At 37.3% G+C, this 21,971-nt stretch overlaps 1 protein-coding gene across 4 annotated transcripts in view; it reads left to right on the forward strand.

The window, feature by feature from the left end:
* Positions 1 to 21,971, forward strand: part of VTI1A (vesicle transport through interaction with t-SNAREs 1A) — a 256,060-nt gene that overhangs the window by 2,535 nt on the left and 231,554 nt on the right. For all 4 annotated transcript variants that reach the window (XM_012574592.5, XM_002198017.7, XM_012574595.5 and 1 more), the window contains exons 2-3: positions 4,128 to 4,186; positions 8,349 to 8,459. In XM_012574592.5, coding sequence (XP_012430046.1) covers positions 4,128 to 4,186; positions 8,349 to 8,459 — 170 coding nt within the window. The remainder of the gene's footprint in view (positions 1 to 4,127; positions 4,187 to 8,348; positions 8,460 to 21,971) is intronic.

Below are 21,971 nucleotides of genomic sequence, written 5' to 3' on the forward strand. Positions count from 1 at the left end.
CATCACCAGAAGTTCCAGTTAGTTCTTGTGGCGGTGACTGGGAGAGCCTTAAAAAGAGGATTATGAGGTGGGAGGGGAACTTGAGGTAACAGTTTTCAGCAGCAGTGATTTGAGAGAGATTGCTGATGGCCTTCTTCCTCCCCGCTGGAAGAAGCAGGATGAAAGGTGTAAGGACTTGTGCCACTCTGCATAATAAAGAGAGACCTCCTGAAGTCTAGTGACTGGTTATTTCCCTCTGCTGCCCAAGATGGACCTGCTGTAATGGAGAAATGCTGCTTAATTGGTTTTGCAACATTCCTGCATTCCGTGATGCTGTCCTGTGTTCTAGGAAGACGATGGCTCAGCAGACAATCCTGTTGTCACAAATGCATAAGTAGTTCAGCAAGAAATGTAACAAAAGCTGATATCACAGAAACAATAAGCAGCAGGGACAATAGAACATCTTGGGAAGAAATGTCTTCTGTTGTTGAGGCAGATGTCACCTGGGGGATTAAAGAAAGTTATAAATAGAGAAATGCCTTTTAAATAGATTTTATGTGATGCTGCTGCAGGTCTTTGAAGAATGAAGATCATTGATTGATGTGTTTTATTAATGCTCCTTGGTGTTTCAGAGAAACATCTGTCTTATGATTTGACCAAAAATTCATATAAATTTTGATTGCTTGATATGAAAGAGAGTTTTATCAGCACAAATGGTGATACTTAGTCTATTCCCAGCACAGTAGCCTCATTCTTCTGATACTTGGTACTTGCATTTTCTGCTGGGCAATCAAAGTGCTGCATTTCAGTTGTTAACAGGTTTAGCTGAAGAAAACCCCACCCTTAATTTTCTGTTGTACTCCTGCGCTGAAGTTTACTGTCTCAGTTTCAGGTCTGGCTCAGTGTGCTATGCCTCATGAACCCAGTTTTATAACCCAAAGAGAGAAATGTATGTATTGTTCCATTTGTTTCTGCTGTTGGACAGTAACTTCTGGCAGTGGTGAGCATGTAACCACCTGAGTGAGCACAGCAACATCTGCAAGTGGTCTGTCAACTGAGGCTCTTTGGTACTCAGTCTCCTCCTCAGCATGTACTAATGAAAATAAGCAATTCCAGAGCAGTGGGACTACTGAGTCTTGATCATGTTTTTTTAATCTCTTCGTTGACTTTGAGATCAAATCAGTGCTGTGTTATCTTTCCAACCTTGTAGACAGATTCCCACCTTTCTGTAACTGCTGTATTTTAGGAGACAAAGAAAGTATCTAATACCAGGGCAAAGGTGAAAGAACTGGGGAAAATGTAGTGGAAGCTTGTTTCTTTTAAGAAAGTGATACAACTTTGTGTACAAACAGAACGGATTTCTTTGCAATCCTACACAGAGGAAAACCCCCTTTTGTTTCCAGTCATTATCCATAGTTTGTCAATTTCACCACTTAAATTATACAAATTGTGTGGAATATTTTGTTTGGGACATTCTGTCTGGCAATGTAAGGAAAAAATTACATTTAGATATATTTGATAGAGCATTGTTTTTTATTTTCTCTAAAGAATATTTGAGTTCTCAATCAAAACAAAAAGTTATAAAACACCTTTGTCTTCATTTCCTGTGGAAGTCTATTTAAGGAAATGATTGAGTAGGCAGGTTGAAAACTGCTAAGTCACAGTGGACTAATACAGTTAGTAACATATGAGCATCTTTAATTGGACTGTAACTTGTTTGTCCTGATCTTCTCGATTAGTGGCAAACTTCTCTTACCCAGAGGAACTCCCTTGGATGTCACTTTCAGTCTCTGAGCAAGTATGTGAGTATTGTGCCCCCCTTCATATGGGGATTCTGGCTGTGAAATAAGTTGTTTCCTTTGCTTAACCACTGAAGTAAAAGTAAAACTGAAATGAAATGCTTTGGAAACCACGGTTGCATGGTATTGTGTGCCCTAGAGGATCAGCAGTTGCAGCAAGTTTAACTGCTCTCCTGGAAGTCTCTGAAGATCCTGCTCCAGAGCTGCAGTGCTGGGATGGTGCCATGTGCCTGCTCACATATATTTGAAGGAAAAACAAAGGCAGTTTTCCTGGGCACCATCTAGGTGATTATGTACCTGGGCCAGTGTTAAAATCTGGAGTTGGGTTAAAATTTAATTACTAAACCACTGGAGATCATTTGAATACCCTCTCCTAATTTTATGGGAAGAGTTTTAGCTAGACGTTCTTCTGTACTAATGAGTTTTGCCTACAAAAGTTCTGCAGCTAAATTTCTCTGTGGGTCAGTAAGATTTACTGGCCGGTGGAGTACTGAGTAGTTCTTATAATCACAAGTACAAGCAGATTTTTTTTATATCCCTAAATTTCATGTTACTAAATGTGTATGAAAATTGTGATCCAGTACAACTCAGGAAAGTACCAAAAACACTATACTACATTTATTTTCTGCTGCTATGTTTTAAAGTTTTATTTCAGATTCAATAAAATGGTGTTGTGTATTTCATACTTTCCATTGTTTTTATTTTCGTCCATTGTCATCTAGCTGACTTCCAAATGAAGGAAAGAACGGAGGTGTTTGGGATATGAGAAGAAGAATTTATTGGGAGGGAAAGGGGCAGATTTCTTTTGGCTTTTTATTTTAGGAAGATAAAGTGCTGAACTTTCTGGCCTGGGTGCTATCATGAGAACCTGGTGGGGAATTAAAGGAAGACATTGCCTGTAGATAACTAAAAGTGCTACACAGAAAATATTTCCTGCATCTTCTGCTGTGGTAGTGTGCCACCAGATGTGGCAGTGTGAATTCCAGATTTGCAGGAAAGATGTTCCCAAGGCTGATCCTCTGTGCAGGCAGAACTCCAGTATGTGTAACTGAGGAAGGACAGATTGTGATGTTCCTGTGTCCTTGAATGAGACACTAGAGTATTTGAGGTAAATGAGAAGATAAATGGATAGGCATTTCAGCCTGTGAGAAACTGATTTATGTTCCTTTATTAAGGCAGTACTCTCATGAAATTCAGTGGCTTGTGGAATGCAGAGGATGGAAGGGGATCATCAGATTCTCCCTTTTGGTCTTTAATGTGTCAGGATACAAAGGGATCATGTGGAAGAGAGGCAAGGGGATTCAGACTTAAAAACAAAGCTCTGAAGTTTAGAGCTACATTATTAAGTCTTGTGCCAATGTAGACTTATCAATTGTGACCTCTGGGGAGCTGTGACTGGAGACACTTTGGTGACATTCACTTTTTATCTGCTTCATCAGGCAAACCACCAGTACAGATGTCTCATGACACTCCTGGTTTCAAACAAACCATTTGTGTGTTCAGAGTTCTGTTGTTAACTTCATTGACACAATGGGTGGATTTAGAGTCTGAAGGCTGGAAGATGATGGTAGGATGGAAACCCTTGAATACCCACAGTAATAAAGCAGTGTGGGACATTTTATTATCCAGTATCTGAATATGCTGTAACAAACCAAGTTGTGAAGCACTTGGAATGTTTGTGATGATGTGACAACCTTCTCTGCCTGTGAATGGATGGTTGGAGGCAGGATAAAAGCCAGGCTGTGTAGCTGGGGAACCTAGCACATGTTGATTGCTATGTATAGCTTAAAACTTACTTGAATTTTAAAATATATATATATATATTAGTACTAAGACAGTGGTTTTCCTGTAGTTCCTGTGGCATTTCATTTTATATCCATTGAAGCAGATAGAAACAATTCTAGACCCACATAGGAGTAGGGGAATAGAAACATCATTTTTCTTCAGACCCGGAATTAATTTTAATTGGGATGCTTGGTTTTGTGTATCTCATATTTTGCAAATGAATCTGTTAAGCCTTTGTTCTTAAAACATTTTTCCATTTAGTATATCTATGTACCTTCTCATGCATTTGTACACACCAGCAAGTGTCAGCTGAGGCATAATTCCTACAGCTGAAGCAGCTGTAAGTACTTTCCTAACTAGAAAATGCTATATAACAGAGCAGAAGAACTTCAAGGATTCTCCAGTCTTTTTTAATTACTAATGTGTGTATCACCATGTGTGAGAATGTCACACAGAATAAATCTCAAGTCTGTTTTATCTGATACATACAATCTTTTGAAATTATATATTTTTCTTTCATGGTAAGAACACAATTATATTGGTATTTTCACAATTGTGTTTCAGATGAGAAGAAGCAGATGGTTGCAAATGTTGAGAAGCAGCTTGAAGAAGCAAGGGAACTGGTATGTTCTGGATTTTTATATGTTAACTGCAAATTCCTAACAAAAATAATAGGATCATTGATGGTAACATTTAACACCCATGCTCTAAAAATACTTAACAATGATATATTACAAAGTGAAATAATAGTCTTGAAATAGTTCTTATTTGAGGATATGTAATACAAGAATAGTGTGTCTTTTTTAATCCTGTGTTAAGTGATGCAAGGTTTGCACTATTGCTATAAGTCAATAAATAGTTACAGACTTAGAGTTGTGGATTAGGTCTTTGGGAAAGGAAATAAATATTTACACACCATGACTTTGTTCTTGGCTTGTAAGACGCAAGCACCTACTTAATTTCATTTATCAGAATGTCTTGTAGAGCAGTAGATCTTTTTTCCATTTTAGCAAGTGAGACATAAAGGCGAGGACAAGGGGGCCATGGCAGTGTGGGTCACTGATCCAAGAAGAGTGTAGCTGTTAACCAAGCATTACTTTGTGGTTCACACTGACAAAAAAACCCCAGTATGTGACAAGCAACATGTGTTAAGCAACTGTGACTCTTCTTTTATTTTGCTCCCATTACAACCTGTCATGTATTCCATCTGGGAGTAGTATAAAAGTAAAGTTTTGTAGATGTGGAGTAACTGAGCAGAGGTGTTGGTGACAGCTGAGATTGTCTTTTTCCCACATGGCCATTAGTTCCTTACCTGAAGTTGCTTTTGTTTATTGCTTGCAAATGGGTTTGGTGTATCTAACGTCAGAAATGTGACCTGAATGTTACAATAGGGAAAGAAATTAGCTTTTCTACTCTAGAATTTCTTGTAATGGAAAAAACTGGAATCAATTATTTGGCTACTAACTAAACAATAAAATTAATTTTTTGAAGTGTCATAGGAATAAAAAAGTCTCTTGACTGTTTGTAGGCATACACGGTGCTTTTGGTTTAAGTCTTGTAGACCAGAGCATTGAAATAGCATCCAGTAAAGCTGGATCTTGGGATGACTTCCTGCAGTTTTGCCTTGTGAGGTTGACAAGGCACCTAACCTCTCTGGTTTGGTATTTCCAGTAAGCAACATGGTAAAATTACTGTCTCATCTCATGAGGATGCTCTGAAGATACATTAAAGCCTTTTGGGCACTTTTATATTCAAACAGCTGCAAAAAGTAGAAATCTAGAAATGTTTTTCAGCTCATTTTCACTACAAGTTGACATGGCAAAAGACAGAGCAGTACAGAGAAGCTCCAGTGTGGGTGGTCATTCAAATTTGGTTTTCTATTCCAAGTGGATTGGAAGGAGCGGAAATTGAGTTAATGGCTTCTTACCTCTCTCCTTACGTCAGGAAAATATCATCTACCTTTGTATTTATTACAAGATTAAAAAATAAATCCAGTATTCATATTTTTATGCTAATGATAATCTTCTTTTAATGTACTGGCTTTTCTTTCACACTTTTGTTTTAGATCTTTAGATTCAATTATTGGCTTTAAGCAATTACCCAACATGTTTGTGATTAATGTCAAGGCTTGAGTTTAGAAATCAATTTGAACAAACCTGCTAATAACAGAACTGATTAAGAGGATCCTATTTTAAACTAGAGGCTACAGTAGAAAATCAAAATAAACGTAATTCCTTGCTGCTGATAGTTTTCATACATTGGTTTGCTTCATTGTCTTGCGTTGTCAAAGCTGGGATTAGCTGATTTTTTTATTTCCTACTTGGCTAGGAAATAACACTCTCATGTATTATAAATATTATTATAGAGATAATTTATTTGTGTTCACTGACCAGTGATGGTTTTAAAACACTGTCTGCTTTGTTTAGGTGAAATCACTGGTGTAATTGATTTGATGTATGTGCAGAACTGACATGAAAACTTTCAGACTCCCAGGCTGCCTTTTCAAGCCAGAGCTGTGGAGTAAGAAGTCTCTGGAGAGAAATCCTGTTGTTCTATGTCCAGTGTGGAGTATCTAATTGTTTTTTTACCAGGTTTTTAAGAAAGGTGACTGTTGAGCTAACCTTGGGGAAATTCTTTGAGTATAACATCTAGCATGTGCCAGAAGAATTGTGAATTTTTGAGTGAAATTCTACTTTTAAGAGGACAAAACTCTCTCTCTGTTATTTGCCTTTATCTTTGATGAAGAATGCATCACAAAATTGTTGTGTTATAAATTCTGGATTATTCTTGTCTTGTGTTTTTTAGTTTGGATCTCCATTTGAGTGCCAGGGCTTTAGAATCAGAATAAAATAGTGAAGCTTTCAAGTTTCTTAAAATGCGAGCAGCTGATTCATTTGGAGAAGTGTCTGTGGGAGGGGGAGACTTATTTTGGAGTGGACATCATCGCCACACTAGTTTGTTGTATTTTTAAATGGAAATATGAAGGTCTGCTCTGCTTTTGCTTGTTTATGAAAAATATGATTTTATGACCAATAATATGAGTTCTGAAAATGGAGATGCATGAAATTAGGTTGCATTTAGGTTCACCCTTGCTTGGACCACTATGTTCTGCATGGATTCTCATGGAAATTTCTCAGCCCAGCCACAAAATGCACCCAGTTCATCTCATGATGAAAAAACATTGGTAAATATTGGTCAACGTAAATATGCTTCATCATCGTTCCTTGGACCTTACACTCTCTAATATTGACTCTTTAGAATGAACATTTTATATTTCCTGGATCACAGACTGATTGTTGGTGCAAATTCTGGATTTACTGATACATGTTTTTGTTTTTATATAACAGACAAGAATTGAGACTTCATTAAAATTTCCCAACCACATATATATGAGGGAAAAGTTTATAGAACATTTGAGATCAAATATATTAAGATGAAATTGATAACAAATAAGCTATTAATTCCAGCTATTGGTTTAATTTATAATACTTCTTTGTAAAGTTAAGTCTGAGCTAAAGAACTGGGTAGAATTAGAAATTGCTTTGTGTGTTTCAATTAATTAGTGACTATTTAATTAAAGTCTGCTTTATAGTTTATATTGAATATAATTTTGTATAATCAGACTACATCAGGCAAAATGACTTTTGAGTATCTAGCAATTCCATTGATTAAATTCAGATGTTTTTCTTATGATATGAGGATGAAATTTCAAAGTGTAAGCAAGTGATTACATAGGAATAAATTCTAGCAGTCCCTTGTGAAGATCTGCAACCAGTAGCCTGGGACCCTAATTGAAAAGCATTTCTGCTCCTATGCCATATTGTTCAACCAAGATCAGTAGGAGGTGAGTAAATGTTGTTTCAGGTGCCTACAGCAACCAAGGAGAAGTATTCTTTTATCTTTTTAGGTAAATTGGAAAGATTTTAAAAGGCAGGTGTGGGATTCTTCAAAATAGAATTCCTGAACAGACAGCACCATATAGAGCAGGCTACAAGACCCAGTGGGCAGGTAATTAGCAGCCCTCATTTATGACTTTAGATTTGCTGCACCCCTGTGCCATATTCTTGTATTTCAGGCCCCTTAGAATTCTACATGGCAAGAATAAATAAAAAAAGCTTTTGAAGGATAGAATATGTCTCTAATTTTTTAGTGGATTTGACTGTATACAAGTTCTTGAATAGCATTGTCGTTGAACCCTGAAATTCAGCTATTTAATATAACTACATATAGGTCTGGAATGTAGATTTAGGTAGCCAATTCATGTTATGTAGTTCTGCTGAGATAGCAATATTTAAAGAAAAAAGAATTCGTTTATTAAACATGAGAATTACTCTATTAATCACACAGACTGGTGGTAAATAAAGCTTTACATATATATAAATAAGTAAAATAGCTTTTTCAGCCAAAGATTTCCAAAACTGCACAGCTAGGTGAAGGTAGGCTTTCTTTTAAACTATGCTCATTTGCAGGAATTATCCTCAGTTTTACTATTTTTTTTTGTAATAAGATGTAATAGTCATCACAGTTGGAATTGAAAGCCAGAAGTATTTTGCTTGAATCATTCCTTCTGAGTGTTAACAATACTAATGTTGTAATTTGTTTCTTGACTTAAGACTGTGCAAAAATTTTGATAAATTTGTATTATATTGCAGAATAAGCAACATTCTTCCTTATAAAGAAGGAATGTTTCTTGAACTTAGATATATTTCTTGAACTTAGGTAAATTTGTTCTTGCTTTAGTTAACCTTTTGATTTATATACCTCCTCTTTGTTTTCACTTGTCAGCTTGAGCAGATGGAACTTGAAGTTCGAGAGATCCCACCTCAAAGCCGAGGGATGTACAGCAATCGAATGAGAAGCTACAAACAAGAAATGGGAAAACTTGAAGCTGATTTCGTGAGTTTTTACTTAATATAAAGATGGCATCTCTAAGATTTTTTAAAATAAAATAATGCAGTTATTCAGGCAAATGAGAGGACATTTTTGACTAGTGTGAGAGATGAGTTCTGCATGTGTCTTGCTTTCTATGTGGACAGATGAAAGCCAAACTGAGGAAGAGAAGCTTTTCTTTTAGCATTGGTCGCATACCAGTATTCCAGTTGCTAGTCTCCTATCCCTTTACCCTGGAACTCTGTTGTTTCCCTGTCATTAGATACTGTGAGTGTTCATGCTGTATGCAAAACAGTCAGCTTTTAGTTCTATTTCTCAAGGAATGACAGCTTGTAGTAATGTGGGCAGTAACATGAAAGCAGTATAATCTCCAATCCGTGCAATTTTTGAATGTGGTTTATCTCATGTGCACTTCATTTGTTAGTCACTGTGTTTTCTTTTCCATTGCGCTTAGATTCTTCTTGGCTTTTGTACAAATTGGTTATAAATACTACATTTTTTGACTAATGGTTGCAGAGTAACAAGAGTCCCTTGTCTTGGGGATTCTGCTACAGTTATCAGTCCTTTTTTTGTGACTGGGATTTGCACTGAATAGATTTACATAGAGACAAAACTGTTTCCTGTAAAATCATGAAAAAGTTCAAAGGGATTGCAAGTGTAGGAAAATGCTATGTTAATTGGCAGCAGCTCAGTTCCTCCAGGGTAGGGAGAAAGAAATAACTGGTGGCAGTATTTTCCATTCACTGGAGAACTGTGAATTTCCTCAAGTTGCTGGCAACAGTTTAATCCTGCAGGGGAGGGAAGTCAGTGTTTATACCTGCAGCCAAGAAATCCAGCTGACTGTCACTCCTCTGTGCTTCTGCCAAGTTGAGCAGTTGCACAAAAATGTATGAGAAGATGGTTGCAGTTTGTAAAGTTTGAAGAACGTTAGAATAAAAATACGTCAAAATTTTGAGGCAATCTCATCTGTTCCCCTGTAGGAATTGTGTGTGGCCAAACAGTGACTTCCCAGAGAGAGCAATTTCTGGACCAGTTGTGAATGCTGTTTATCTTCTCAGATGTGTGAGAATTTGCTGTCAGCATGTATTTGTTCCTGGCCTATTTCTATATGTAGGTAGATGGTGGAATTCCTACTTTCATATTCCCAGGCAAGTGAGAATGAGAGAGTTCAGAACTGAATGCTGTATGGAAGAGGAGAAATGAATGCAAGGAAATTCATCATAGCGCTGGGAGTTACATGATCACAAGAACATAAGTTTGTGCTCAAAATGAAGAAGCAAAACAACATGAGAAAGAGGAAGGAAGAGGTTGTAATAATGGATAGAAACAACAGCTCAAACCCAAGGATCTTCAGCAGAAGATCAAGGAAAGAAAATGATGTGAAGGATGGAGCAAAGTGCTGGAAAAAAACAACTGTGCTTGAAAAAAATATCTTATATAGCAAATAGTGGTATTACAACTAAATGTCCTACATAGTTCTAGGTTCTAAGCATTAATATTTTTCTAATTTTGTACATAAGGATTTAAGACTATTTTTGGATTATTATCCAGGGAAATAGCAACTTGTTGGAAGCTACAGAACAAAATTAATGGCAAAAACTACATACCTCAGTGCACAGTCTTTTTCATTAAGTTCTGTATTTCGAATGTAAAGTGAATGTAAAACCAGCACTAGTAGTTATATTTTATATTCATTGATAGCATGAGAATTGACCTTGTGATTATTTGAATGCTGTATAGCATCTGAAAATTTGCCCTTACCCAAACAGTTATGGAAAACAGCAGCATAACAACATGTTTAAAGCTAGGAGAAGGAAACATGAGGTTTGTGGACTGTTCACTTGTCCATTCTTTACTGGCAGGATCTACAACATTAAAGTTTATTTTTGACATTTAATATGTAACTGGTGAGTTTATTTTGTCTTGAACAGTGTGTGTAACAATGACAAAATGCCATCACTGTAATATTATGTATTAGGTTCTGTGGCATCTTTGTGAATATGTAGAGGTTTTTTCCCCATACACTTTACTACGTTGAAGCATATTCTGAAAAATACAGATTTAAGCTCTATTGAGCTGTACTTAGAGGAGTTACTCCAAACATGGCTTTTCATCTCTTTGTTAAATATATATATATATATATATATATATATATATATATATATATATATATATGAAAAAATTGCAAATAGGAGGTTTATTTCCTCTCATTGCTAATCCTTGTTGGTTTGAGACCTCCATTAGGTGTCAGTGCTCTGCAGTCCAGGGGTGTGTGAAGGCAAAGGCATCTACCCCATGCACTGGATTGCACATGCATAGTTGGTAACACACTAATTGCAGTAAATAATATCCAAGCAGAAAAAAACACTTTGCCCTGTCTTAGCCCTCTCTCTTGAAGAGGAATGAAAAGATCAGCACAATTTTGTGTTTAAAAGTACTCAGGAAACACAGCACTGTGAATACAGATGGGGAAAACGAGCAGAGCGAGCACTGCACCTCAGCTTTAGGCAGGAGTGGTTTCTGATGCTCACCTCAGTGCTCTGCAGTCTTCCCTGGGGAGAAATACCAGAACAGGGCAAGCAGAAAAGCTGCACACATCTCAAAAAGCCAACTTTCAGGCCTGTGATAAACGTACTGAAACAGAATGAAACTGTTGATAAGCCTTATGCTGTCTTTTTTCACTTGCAGATGTAAATCTTGGGTTTATTATCTCGCTTTCAGTAGCACATCCCAGGCCCTTCATTTCTGCAGGAGGTTGTCCCCGTTAGGTCAGGGAAGGACTGCAGGGTCCATGAACGCACTGGTGGCTCTATCTTGTGGCTCCAGGTGGAGTTGCACATCACAGCCTTGTGCTTTCCAGGCTGCTCCACGGCTTGGGACCACCTGCCAAAGAGTTCCTGAAGCTTAAAACAATCTTTCTATCAGAAGTCTTTTTCCTGCATCCGCCGGTGCACCACTGGGAGGTTCATGTGGGCACACAGTTTGTGGTGATTGGGGTGGGGCTGAGCCCCATCCCCATGGGCACAGCTGTGAGCAGCACTGACAGCAATGAGCCATGGAGTGCCCAGGGGCACTGACCATCACCAAAGGGACAGAGGGCACACAGGGGCACTGCATCAACATGAGGGGTATAAAAGGCTGGGCTGAAGACCCAGAAGGGTGGATCCCTGCAGCCTCCTGAAGTAATGTGGTGTTACTCTGTATGGGCAGATGCCTGAAGCCTTCTGGAGTAGTAAGGTGTTACTCTCTATGTGTTGAAGTCTTCTGATACTGCATGGCTGTACTCTGTGTGTCATGGCTTTCTTGACTGCAGCATGTGCTGTGGTATATGCTGTGACAGGTTTAGGCTTGTAAGTATTTTTTTCTAGTTGTTTCAGATGTAGAATGTCTATGATGCCTGCTTGGAGTAAGTTCTGACAGCAAAAAAAAAAGTATTTTAAGTATATGGACTGTAAGTATTATTTATTCATAGGAATAAAGCATTTCATGTTAACTGCTACTTAAAAGTAGCCAGTTACCGTTAAATAGTGGTAAAAGGCTTCCAGATTTTATAGGCATTACTTCGAGCTAAATCTATCCCAATCCATGTGAAAATGTGACTCTATAAACCTAGCAAATATATGGTTATTTCCTAGTATTTGTATCCATCCCCAGGGTTCCATGTACTGGCTCAATGTTAGGGCACCATAAAATAGAAAAAACCAAAGGCAGGCATTTATTTTCCTGAAAAGCTTACTGCTAGTACATGAGGCATTCAAATAGATGAGGAAATATAAAAATCTTGTAAGACCACATTATACAGTAATATTAGTGTTACAAAAGTGAATATTGCACAATCTGTTAAAAATGAGATGAGCATATTGAGAAAGAAGAACTATCCATCAAATAAAGGAGGTTACACAGGAACTGTTCCTATTCTGTTGGCAGCACAGAGGTAAATCTTGCTGGTAGCATTTGTTGTCAGTTCAGGAGACAGTGCTCATTCCTTTTAAATCCTCAGAATTGATACTGATTTTTAGTAATTCTGACTTTCAGAATAACATTTAAAAGGAAAAAAAGGGAGTGGGGCAAATTTGCAAATACATAAATAGATTGTCAAAACTTGAGTAAACATTTAAACATTCTTGGCATTTAACAATTGCTTCAGTCATTACTGAGGTATGTATTTACAATTTATACCTCCTGCAGGTTCCTTTTCCGATTACTGTTAAAACTTCAGCTGCTAAGCTTGCAAAACGTTTAAGGAGATAACCAATGGAATTTTATTGGATAAAGGTAGCTCTCGTGGATGACTCTCAAATACCACCTGAGTCCAGAAGCTCACCTGAACGACTCATACAGCTGTGTCTGTTACGTTCTGGCTGTTTTTTTCAAATACCACTTCCCCCATTTCAGGTTCAGTCACCTACCCAGACAAATATGGCTGTAAGCATATGAAACCATTTATCAAATGGCAAGTTGCTGGCTGTATTTTTATGGCCAGTCTTCCCTAGGTCTCCAGTTTGAGCTAAAACTTAGAGACTCAGCTGTTGCTGTTGGGTTATTTTGATTCATAAAGCAAATAGTGCGATAATGTTCTGTACTTACAAAATTGTGAGGCATGTGTGGGGCTGCTCTGTGTATATCTTAATTGTTGTATCCCAACAGTGCTCTTGAAAGCAGGGAATCTGTCATGCCAAAACATCATGTGTGCACAAGAACCTTGCCTGGGCAGGTGCAGGTGCTTTTAGTGAAACCTGATCTGTTGACACATTTAAAAGTTCTGAAATCAGATTAGTTGTCACTGTGAATAGTACAGCTGTTTTGAATGGGCTTGTGGAGGATTTGTTCTAATGCATACAAGATTGAACCAAGTTTCAGAAGAAAGAATTTGAATTATCTGGCCATATACTTTGACAATCTAGTTTTGAAAAAGCATATTGTGAACAAAAGTTCATTCACTGCCATTTTTATAGATACTGTCACCTTCTTGAGATAAGTAATCACTCCTCTACATTCTACTCAAACTGCTCCTTTCAGAAGTACTGTTTGTTTTCCTCTGTTACTTTTCTAATAACTTCTGATATGATATTTGTCTGCCTGACTGTGGCTGAGCATTAGGCTGGCCTCTTTTCTATAGAGGCTAACTCCACATTGTCTTCAGCTTGTTTTCACTTGTGTCCCCACCCTGGTGGGTTTGTGGTGGAAAAAGGTGGAGGCACTTGACCTTTTGAAATTACTTGATTTATAATCCTGGTTTTTTTTTTAATTGGGAAAAAGCGATACAGGAATGTTTTTTTTAATTTGGTAACATTGAAGGCCTAAACTAATGAAATACTAGGAAGTGGTATAACTTAGAATCCCTGTAGAAAATTTACCCTAAGTTATTTATGTCTTAAATTTCTTTTTATTGTTTTGTGTGGAAGTAAATTTATTTCATAATGGCATTTACTAGTGATGAGATGCTTTTCTATGGAGGAAAGTGTGAAAGATGGGAGTTAACATGCTTAATTTGTAATCAATCTAAAGGGTTATGATCATCTTAGCTGGGATTCCTGAGAGGCCAGACCAGTGAAATACACCTTACCTCCTGGGGTCTGTAATTCTGTAGGTATTGCTTACAAAGAATCATCTGTGTTTGACCAATAAATGCGTTATGCATCTCATAACTCGGTGTGTGAAGGGATAATATGCTGGGTGAGGGCAACCAAGTAGCAAATTTCTAATATCAGTAAAGCTAATGCCTTAACTAGCTTGTTCTCTCAACCAACTCCCCCTTGACCCTCACAGGAAATTCTGTGTCTGTCCATCTGTTAACATGTAGGGCTGAGACTGGTGACTTTTGTGGTGTCTCTTTGTTGGTCCTTCAGCAAGTTGTGGTGGAGGTGATGCACATGATTTTAAGAAAAACCTGTTTGTGTAGCTTAGACTTGGCTGACTGATTACAAAGGAAGGTGTTTTCAGGAAGTGATTTGGTGAGTCTGATAACTCTTGTGTGTGGCTGGGGGCTGTGAATGAAGGTGTGTGACTCACACAGAGCACTGTAAGCATTCATGCTTTTTTCCTTTCTCCCTTCACACACAAAATGTTTCTGTACTAGATTAAGCTGAGAGGTTTGTAGACACGTTCAGATTTCAGCCCTTTCCCAAGTAGAGAACTGCAATTTCTCTGTTTACCATGGGGCTTGTTCTTATGTTAAAACTTCTACTTCTGAAAATAGAATTAAGTATGTTTATTCTTCTTTCTAAAAGAGAGTGGAAGAAGCCATGTTCACTCAAAATTTCTCCTAACCAGCTGATGAGTGAAGTGACTTCATATAGAAAAGGTGAATGCTGGGGGGCAGAAGGAGGAAAGCTTTGTTTCCCACTCCCTCAGTGATTTCTTATTCTATGCAAGTGCTACTCCCATACCTGTTGTGCTAAAAGAAGCAGCTGTTGCTGTCCTGCTTTTGATAGCAGCAGTAATCAAGGCCCTGTAGTTGAACATGGGCGTAGCAATGATGAATGAGGAAAACAGAGTGTACCTCATGCTCACTTCAGTGTGTTGCTTACCTGTTACTCATTTAAGCAGCAGTTTGATTTTGTTTCTGTCACGAACTAGAAACGTAAATATTACCAAAAAAGAAATCGGAGCAAAACCAGCACCATTTGAACGAGTTTCATTCTCAGGCTGGAACTGCGCTCTTGACTTCCTTAACGTGTTGCGATGTTTTGTGTTATTGTTTTGGGGTGTTTTTTTGTTGTTTTTTTTTGCCAGCTAGAGCGAGGCTAGTTTGCATTTCAGGACTGAATAGGAAGAGACATGTGCTACTGGTAAATCATAAAAAACAGAGAGAAGGTTCCTTTGGACGCGGGCGGGATAAATTCCGGCCCTTCCCGATGTCCCGGTGCGCTGTGCGTGGAGTGCCGCTGGGTGGCGCTGTTTGTTTGCAAAGCGAGTGTCGCTTCCCCCCTTTTTTTCCCTTTTTTTTTTTTTCTTCTTTTTTTTTTTGCTTTTTTTTTTTTTTTTTTTTTTTTGCTTTGGTAGTAACTGAAATTACTGTTTCATGAATAAAATATTTCTGGTGGGATTTGCATTTCTATATTGGCTGAAGATACTGTGTTGAATGTTTTATTAACCAGCCCAGTGCAACTGTCAGCCTATTAAAGAGATCCAATGGACCCTGTTTAGCTAAATAAACTAAATAAATCCAATTCGTCAAATTGTGTTCCTGGCTGTTTATTTTCCATTCTTTTGATGTACAGTTTATTTTAAGTTAAAGCCACATAGATTTAAAAATTAATGTGAAAATAGAATGTAGTGTTTGAAACATGAGAAGACTAATTGCCATGGTCAAAAATAGCTTCCCTTTATAGTGAAGTTGCTATCTGGTAAATGGTGAACTTTTTATTTGTGACTGATTAACTGTCCCATGTCAAAAATTAGTTGGCAAACGAGTGGTTAATAGCTTTTTTTGCCAGCTTGGTTTTGTTGCTTCCATGTAGAGAAACTTGAAATATAAGCACTGCTGTTAAAATAACTGTTTCTACCCAACTTCAGAGGTTTTTGTTCTGTATCTTGATATTTTCTCAATCAGAATTCAAGGGGAAAATTTTATATGGTCATTACATATTAAATGCTTGTTGAAATTCTCATGGCATTGTAAGCAAATATTTGAATGTTTTAAAAAAACCTCTTACCATAACTGAATACATTGCATGTCTGGTTGTCAAACAGTTGTCAAACATTACAAATACTAGCATTCATTATATTCTGCTAGTACTAATAATATTTTAGTTACCTTGTTTCTGCTGAAAACCTTTGCCACAGAATAGCAGGAAACTGTAGATTTATGGTAATGTTGCTGGGATAGTACAAATTTTTTTGGTGTAGATTCTTGTAAATGTAAATATATTCTAGATTTATTAATAAGAGAGATGAAGAAACAGTGATGGATGTATTTGCTCTTTTCTTCTGATGCTTTCCACAGCACTGCTTTAGTGATGTTATGTGTTAGCCTCTGTGTGTTTTACAAGCAATCAGAGTTGCCAGGTATCATGTTTTGCATGGTTTTGTTTTATGATCTTGGGTTTCCAGAAGTGGAATACTGAAATTTGGTGCAATAGAAATACAGTATGATTAAATTGCATTTTTGGCTCTTTTTTCAAGAAGTCTACTATAATTGATTGAACAGCTTTTGTGAAAAGCTTATGTGTTAGGTGAATTCAAAAGTGTCAGGGATTCATAAGAAAAAATCATTTAATCAAGTGAGTCCACCTTTTTTCATGGCCATTTTTCTTACAAAATGGCAAATTTTTGTTTCCACCTCTACCCCAAATTCAAAGCAGATATTTAGGCAGATGTCATCAGTGTTGGAGAGAGTGCTTTTCCTTTCTGTAAGCAGACTTTAATTTGTACTAAAAAATATTACATTTCTTTAATATTTTCTATCTTCAAATGTTTTAAATGGTATTTAAAAACTAAATCACACCTCTTTTGTCTCAGGAAGAAACCTTCCCATTTTGTGCTCTAAGCTGGTTCTTTTTAACATACTAGTAATAAACTCAGAAGGAAATTTATGCTTCTGTAAAACTGGCTATCAGAGGTAAAAAAAATGGACTTTTATGGCAGTGGCAATGTGATCTTGTTTTGGGCTTAAGACTTAGTGAAGAAGGAATAGAAAGTAAAAAAAAAAAGGAGCTGGAAGTGTATTAGAGTGATTCTGCCTCCTCCTAGTAATGTCCTTTACTATGTGAAACATATGGAAAAAGTGTGAATATCTCTGTTCTTTTGTTTGGTAGCTTTTTATTTTTACTCTGCAATCATTTATCAGTCTGTCCCAAATACAGTCAGCTTCCCTTACAGCTGCTGTACAAACCTCAACAAAAAGTGGTTCTTGGCCACAAAGTCTATTTAAACTTGCTGTTCTTGCTCATTTAGGGAGGAAATCCCTGCAAAGGCTAGAGGATCTAAAGTTGTACATCTGACAATTTAATGCTTGTATACATTTATAATAAGTGGATCAAATGCAGCACCTCCCTTACTTTTCATTTGCTTTTTATAAACTGCCTTTAGGGTGTCAGTGTGAGGAAAATAGGCCTTTTCCAATATTTAATGAATACTACAGAGGTTTCACTCCTAAAAGAGGTGATCAATGAAAATTAGAGTAGAAATAGAAAGATTACAGATAGTAAAAAGGAATATAGCAGGTGGCTTCAGGGATCAGCAGTAGAACAGAATAATTTTTCCCTGTGTAGTAACATTTAACCATTTCACATGGGTGTAATGAGAAAAGGGTTTTGCTAACTAAATATTTGGTGCCTGGCATATAAAGAGAAAGAAAACAGGGAGTGTGTGTGTGGGCTCTGCATGTTTCCCATTGAGTGGCATTTGTGCATGCTTTTGGAACCCCCACAACTTTCCAACATGTCCTTAGTTTGTTTTTTTTTTTTTTTATTTTCTGAGAAGTTAAGACTAGAATGAATAAGGGTAGTGTTTGCCAACTTACCCTCCTGGTCAGTGTGGAAAACACTGAATTGCAATTGCAAGGCTTTGTACCTGTTCACTAAAGATTCAAATGTGAATTCTGGCAAGTCAAAGAAAAGGCTTGTATTGTGTCTGGTGGGTCTTGGCTTGAGCCTTAGAAAATGCTCCTGCATTATGAATTTAACACCTCCTTTTCACTGATTCCTGAGTAAAGGTTTAAGCCATTATTAAACTGAGCTGTAACTTTTGCTAGGTCGTGGAACCAAGCAGGAAAAAAAAAGTGTTTATTTCATATTTTAGGAGAGAATAACTGCATTAATATCAAAGTAAATTCTCTTATTTCAAAATCTGAAAAGTTACTTCCCATTATGGTGGTTTGGTATTTGGGGGGACATGTAACTGCAGATATTTTGTCACAGGGATCCCTGTTTGTGGAGTGCCTAGCACAAGGGGATTTTGCACTCATGACTACAGCTCTTTGGTACTGTAATGAGTATTAACAGAACTATGCAAAGGACTGGGTTGTTAATGTGTTTCTTGTGATTATTTTTATTTAAGAAATACAGATTAATGTCAGTATTATAGGTTGTTCCATTAGTAGCTATCTTTAAAACAACAGGTTTTTGTTACGTGTTTCTGTTAAAATTTCTTAATTTCTTGTTTCTTAAAAAACAAGAAGCATTTATCTGTGATTAATATGATTGTGAGTAAAACTAATAATGCTAAGGCAGGGTCTAAACCACAGTGCTAGGATTTTTTTAGTCAAAAGAAAAGATTTGATTTGTACTGACTGTTTTGTCTAGTTTAATAATTCAATGTCATTAAGACCCTCAAGTGACCACGTGATTCCCTCTTCTTGCTGCCCAGTCCTCAGGAGAAATCAGATTCTTTGGTTCAGTTGTGTAAGCTTCCCACAAAGTTAGTTCAGTCAACTATATCAAGGTAAAAAGTTAGAGAAAGGTCAGGATTAAGTTAGGGGTTGCTAACCTGAATTGCTTTCCCAGCCTTTTTAAGCCCTTAGGGCTCCTTTTGTCTTTTTCTTACCTTCTGTCATGTTGTCCTCCTGTTAGATCTTTTTTTTCAGTTGAAGGCACCTGGGCTGCATCTTTCTCCTGACCCATACTTGGAGTCACTTTCAAACGTGTTATTAAATCCCTTTTTTCCATTCATGAGCTACATGTCTGGCATTCAGCAATGCAGATTGGTGGCTCAGCACTTGGGCCCTGTAGAGAGCTTGGTTTCAAATGCATGTATTTTAGAGTGAACATAAGGAAAATTTGTTCCTTTCTCTCCTCATTTTCCCTTTTCCTTTTTTTGTTTCTCTTTCTGGGGCAAATGATGAAAGTTTTGACTTTTAATTTGTACCTAAAAAGTACTCTGTTACTAAGGTCAGAACTACTGAGTTCTGTCATAATGTAGGACCAGTTTCCAAGCCATTTGTATGTTTTAAAAAATGTCTTAGCTAAGGACTTTTCTCCCATCTGGGGCTTCTTGTACAGTGGTGGTGTTTGCTTGGACAAAATCCCCCAATTTTCCTCATTTACTGCTTGTAAGTCTGAATAGAATTGCTTTTTCAGGAAAATGAACTGGAAACTCCATTTCAGGTATGCACTGAACAGACATGAGGGTCTGAACAATATACTGGTGTTTCAGGCAGCTTTGAACCATGTTGAAGGGAAGATGTTTGATGTAAGAACTGGGCCAAATCTATTCTGCAATAAAACCTGAAATCATGTACACTAAAGAAAAAATAGTGGAAGAACTCCAACGTGCTCCTGGTGTAGATAAATGTATTCTTTTGGAGCAAGACTTCCTTTTGAGGTCCTTCTGTCCTTTGTGAAAAATTTGGACCCTGTGGAAATTTCCATTCCCTTTCTTGTACCCTGTATCAGACAAAGGAAACCAGGACAGGTGCTTCTGTAGCCTGAAATATCATAGAATCACAGAATGGCTTAGATTGGAAGGGACCTTCAAGATCATGTAGTTCCAACACCCTTTCCCCGTGGGCAGGGACATGTTCCACTAGAGCAGTTTGCTCAAAGCCCATCCAGTCTGGCTTTGAGCACTTCCAGGGATGGGCCTGGATAATCCTATGGCTAATAAGCATAACTAAATATGTTTGTTAATAAATTTGGACTATTTCATTTTTGGAAATTGTCTTTTCTGTCACTTATGGTGGAACATGTGTCAGTTCTTTCACCTACTTGTAATTTGAACGGAAAAATAAAGCCTCTGGTTTTCCATTTTATCCAGTCTGTTTTTAAGGTCTTCAGCACTAAATTTCTGGTAGCAGCAAAGGATTAGTGGCTTATATTTCTGATATTTCATATCTGGGTCCATGTTGTACTCATTGCATTTTTTATTTTGTTGCAGAAGTGATATGAATCATTAAAATCCCACAAAAACTAGCAACAGGAAATTCAGATCAGGTCTTCGAGGGCACATTTAGTATATCTGGTGAATTCTAAGAAAACACTTTTTATCCCTGCCAGGTATATTTTACAGACTAGTTAAGAGGCTGGACTGGGCCATGCCATGGTTCATGATGTCCATAGTATCAAATTTAATATGATCTTTGTTGTGTAATAGTAAATTCTTCACTGTGTCTAATTCTGAGGTGTAGAGTTGTACTTGCTGGAGAAAGAAAAGCCTCTTCCAGCAAGAAGAGCTGTCTCTGGCACCCTCTGCCTTTAAACTTCTGTGCCTCTGGCTGTTCCTTGGCCTGAGTGTGGCTTGGGCAGGGGTGTTTGAACTAATCTATGCAATGAGGTTTATCCTTGCTTTCAGGTAAAGGCTTTTTTTCCCCATGGAGCAAGCTGCTGCAGTGTGGCTGGAGTGACTCACTGGTGAGGTTTTGGCTGTATAGTCACAGGGGGATAAAATTCGAGTGTGGCTGTGCTGCCCTCTTGTCACATTTTTGGGGGAAGTATCCAGCATGAAGTGAAAGCAGGTTGTTCTGACATTACAAACAAAGAAGGGGGACCTTTGGCAGTAGCAATCTTCTTGAGGGAATTGAATCAAGCACCTCCTGTGGAAAGTGGAAATAAATCCATTGCATTGCTCGGCTTCAGAGTTGTATTCAAAGTTTCTTTTGCCTTATTTTCACCTTTTAAGAGGCTTAGTAGATTTTAGAAAAATAAATCTTTGGCATATGTTTAAATGTAGGTGAACAAATGTTTGTGTTCATATTGTTGGGGTTTTCTTTAATATTAATGAAGTCCTTTCCCCTGGCACAAAAAGTTAAAGTGAAATTCAGATTCTCTAGGATATACAGTCTGTCTGTAAACTTCATTGTTGGACACATCACTTCAAAAATAGCCATATGAAGAAAAATATGTGATGCAATTATTGACGGAGAAAAGCCAATAAATCTAAATTGATTCAGGAAGCAGAGAAGTATTTTAATAATTTTCTGACGTTTTCCTGTAGTCCTTATTTACCTTATCAATAGTTATGGTGACATATGATTGTCAACTTTTTATATTAAACCAAACTAATAAATTAAACATGTTGTGTTTATACCTGATGAAAGCTGACGTTTTGGAAAGGTGTTAAAATATACTGACAGGTCTTGTTCATAAACTCCTTTGGTATAAATATGTAGATGACATCTTTAGATATTGTTTGTACATAGGCTGATAGGCAGGAAACGTTGACAACGTAACAAATGCAAATGTCAACCCCACAATTTAACCTTTCTGTGTAGGAAAAGATGTTAGTTTTAAGTTACATGTATCTTTTAACTTTATTTTCAAAGTTTTTTTTGAGCCTGTTATCATTGCTGTTTCATGTGCCACTGAAAGTAACACTGCAATAAGAAAGATTTGCACTTAAGAGCTTTTCTCTGTGGTGTTCCTACTTAAATGTCTGCAGCTGAGAGGGTGTTTTTTCTTATAATTTTTTATTTTTCATGTTTGCCTAGTACCTTCTGAATCTCTTTGCAATATTATCTGTTCATTCCTTACTTGCTGGTGATTCAGGGCTTGTGTGACTCAAGGGCAGTAAACCAGTAAAACTATTCTAAAATGTTAGAGCAGCTTCTTGTAACAACAGACAGATGTCCTTGGCCTTAAC

This window comes from Taeniopygia guttata, chromosome 6, assembly GCF_048771995.1.
Source record: "Taeniopygia guttata chromosome 6, bTaeGut7.mat, whole genome shotgun sequence".
NCBI classification, from domain to species: Eukaryota; Metazoa; Chordata; class Aves; order Passeriformes; family Estrildidae; genus Taeniopygia; species Taeniopygia guttata.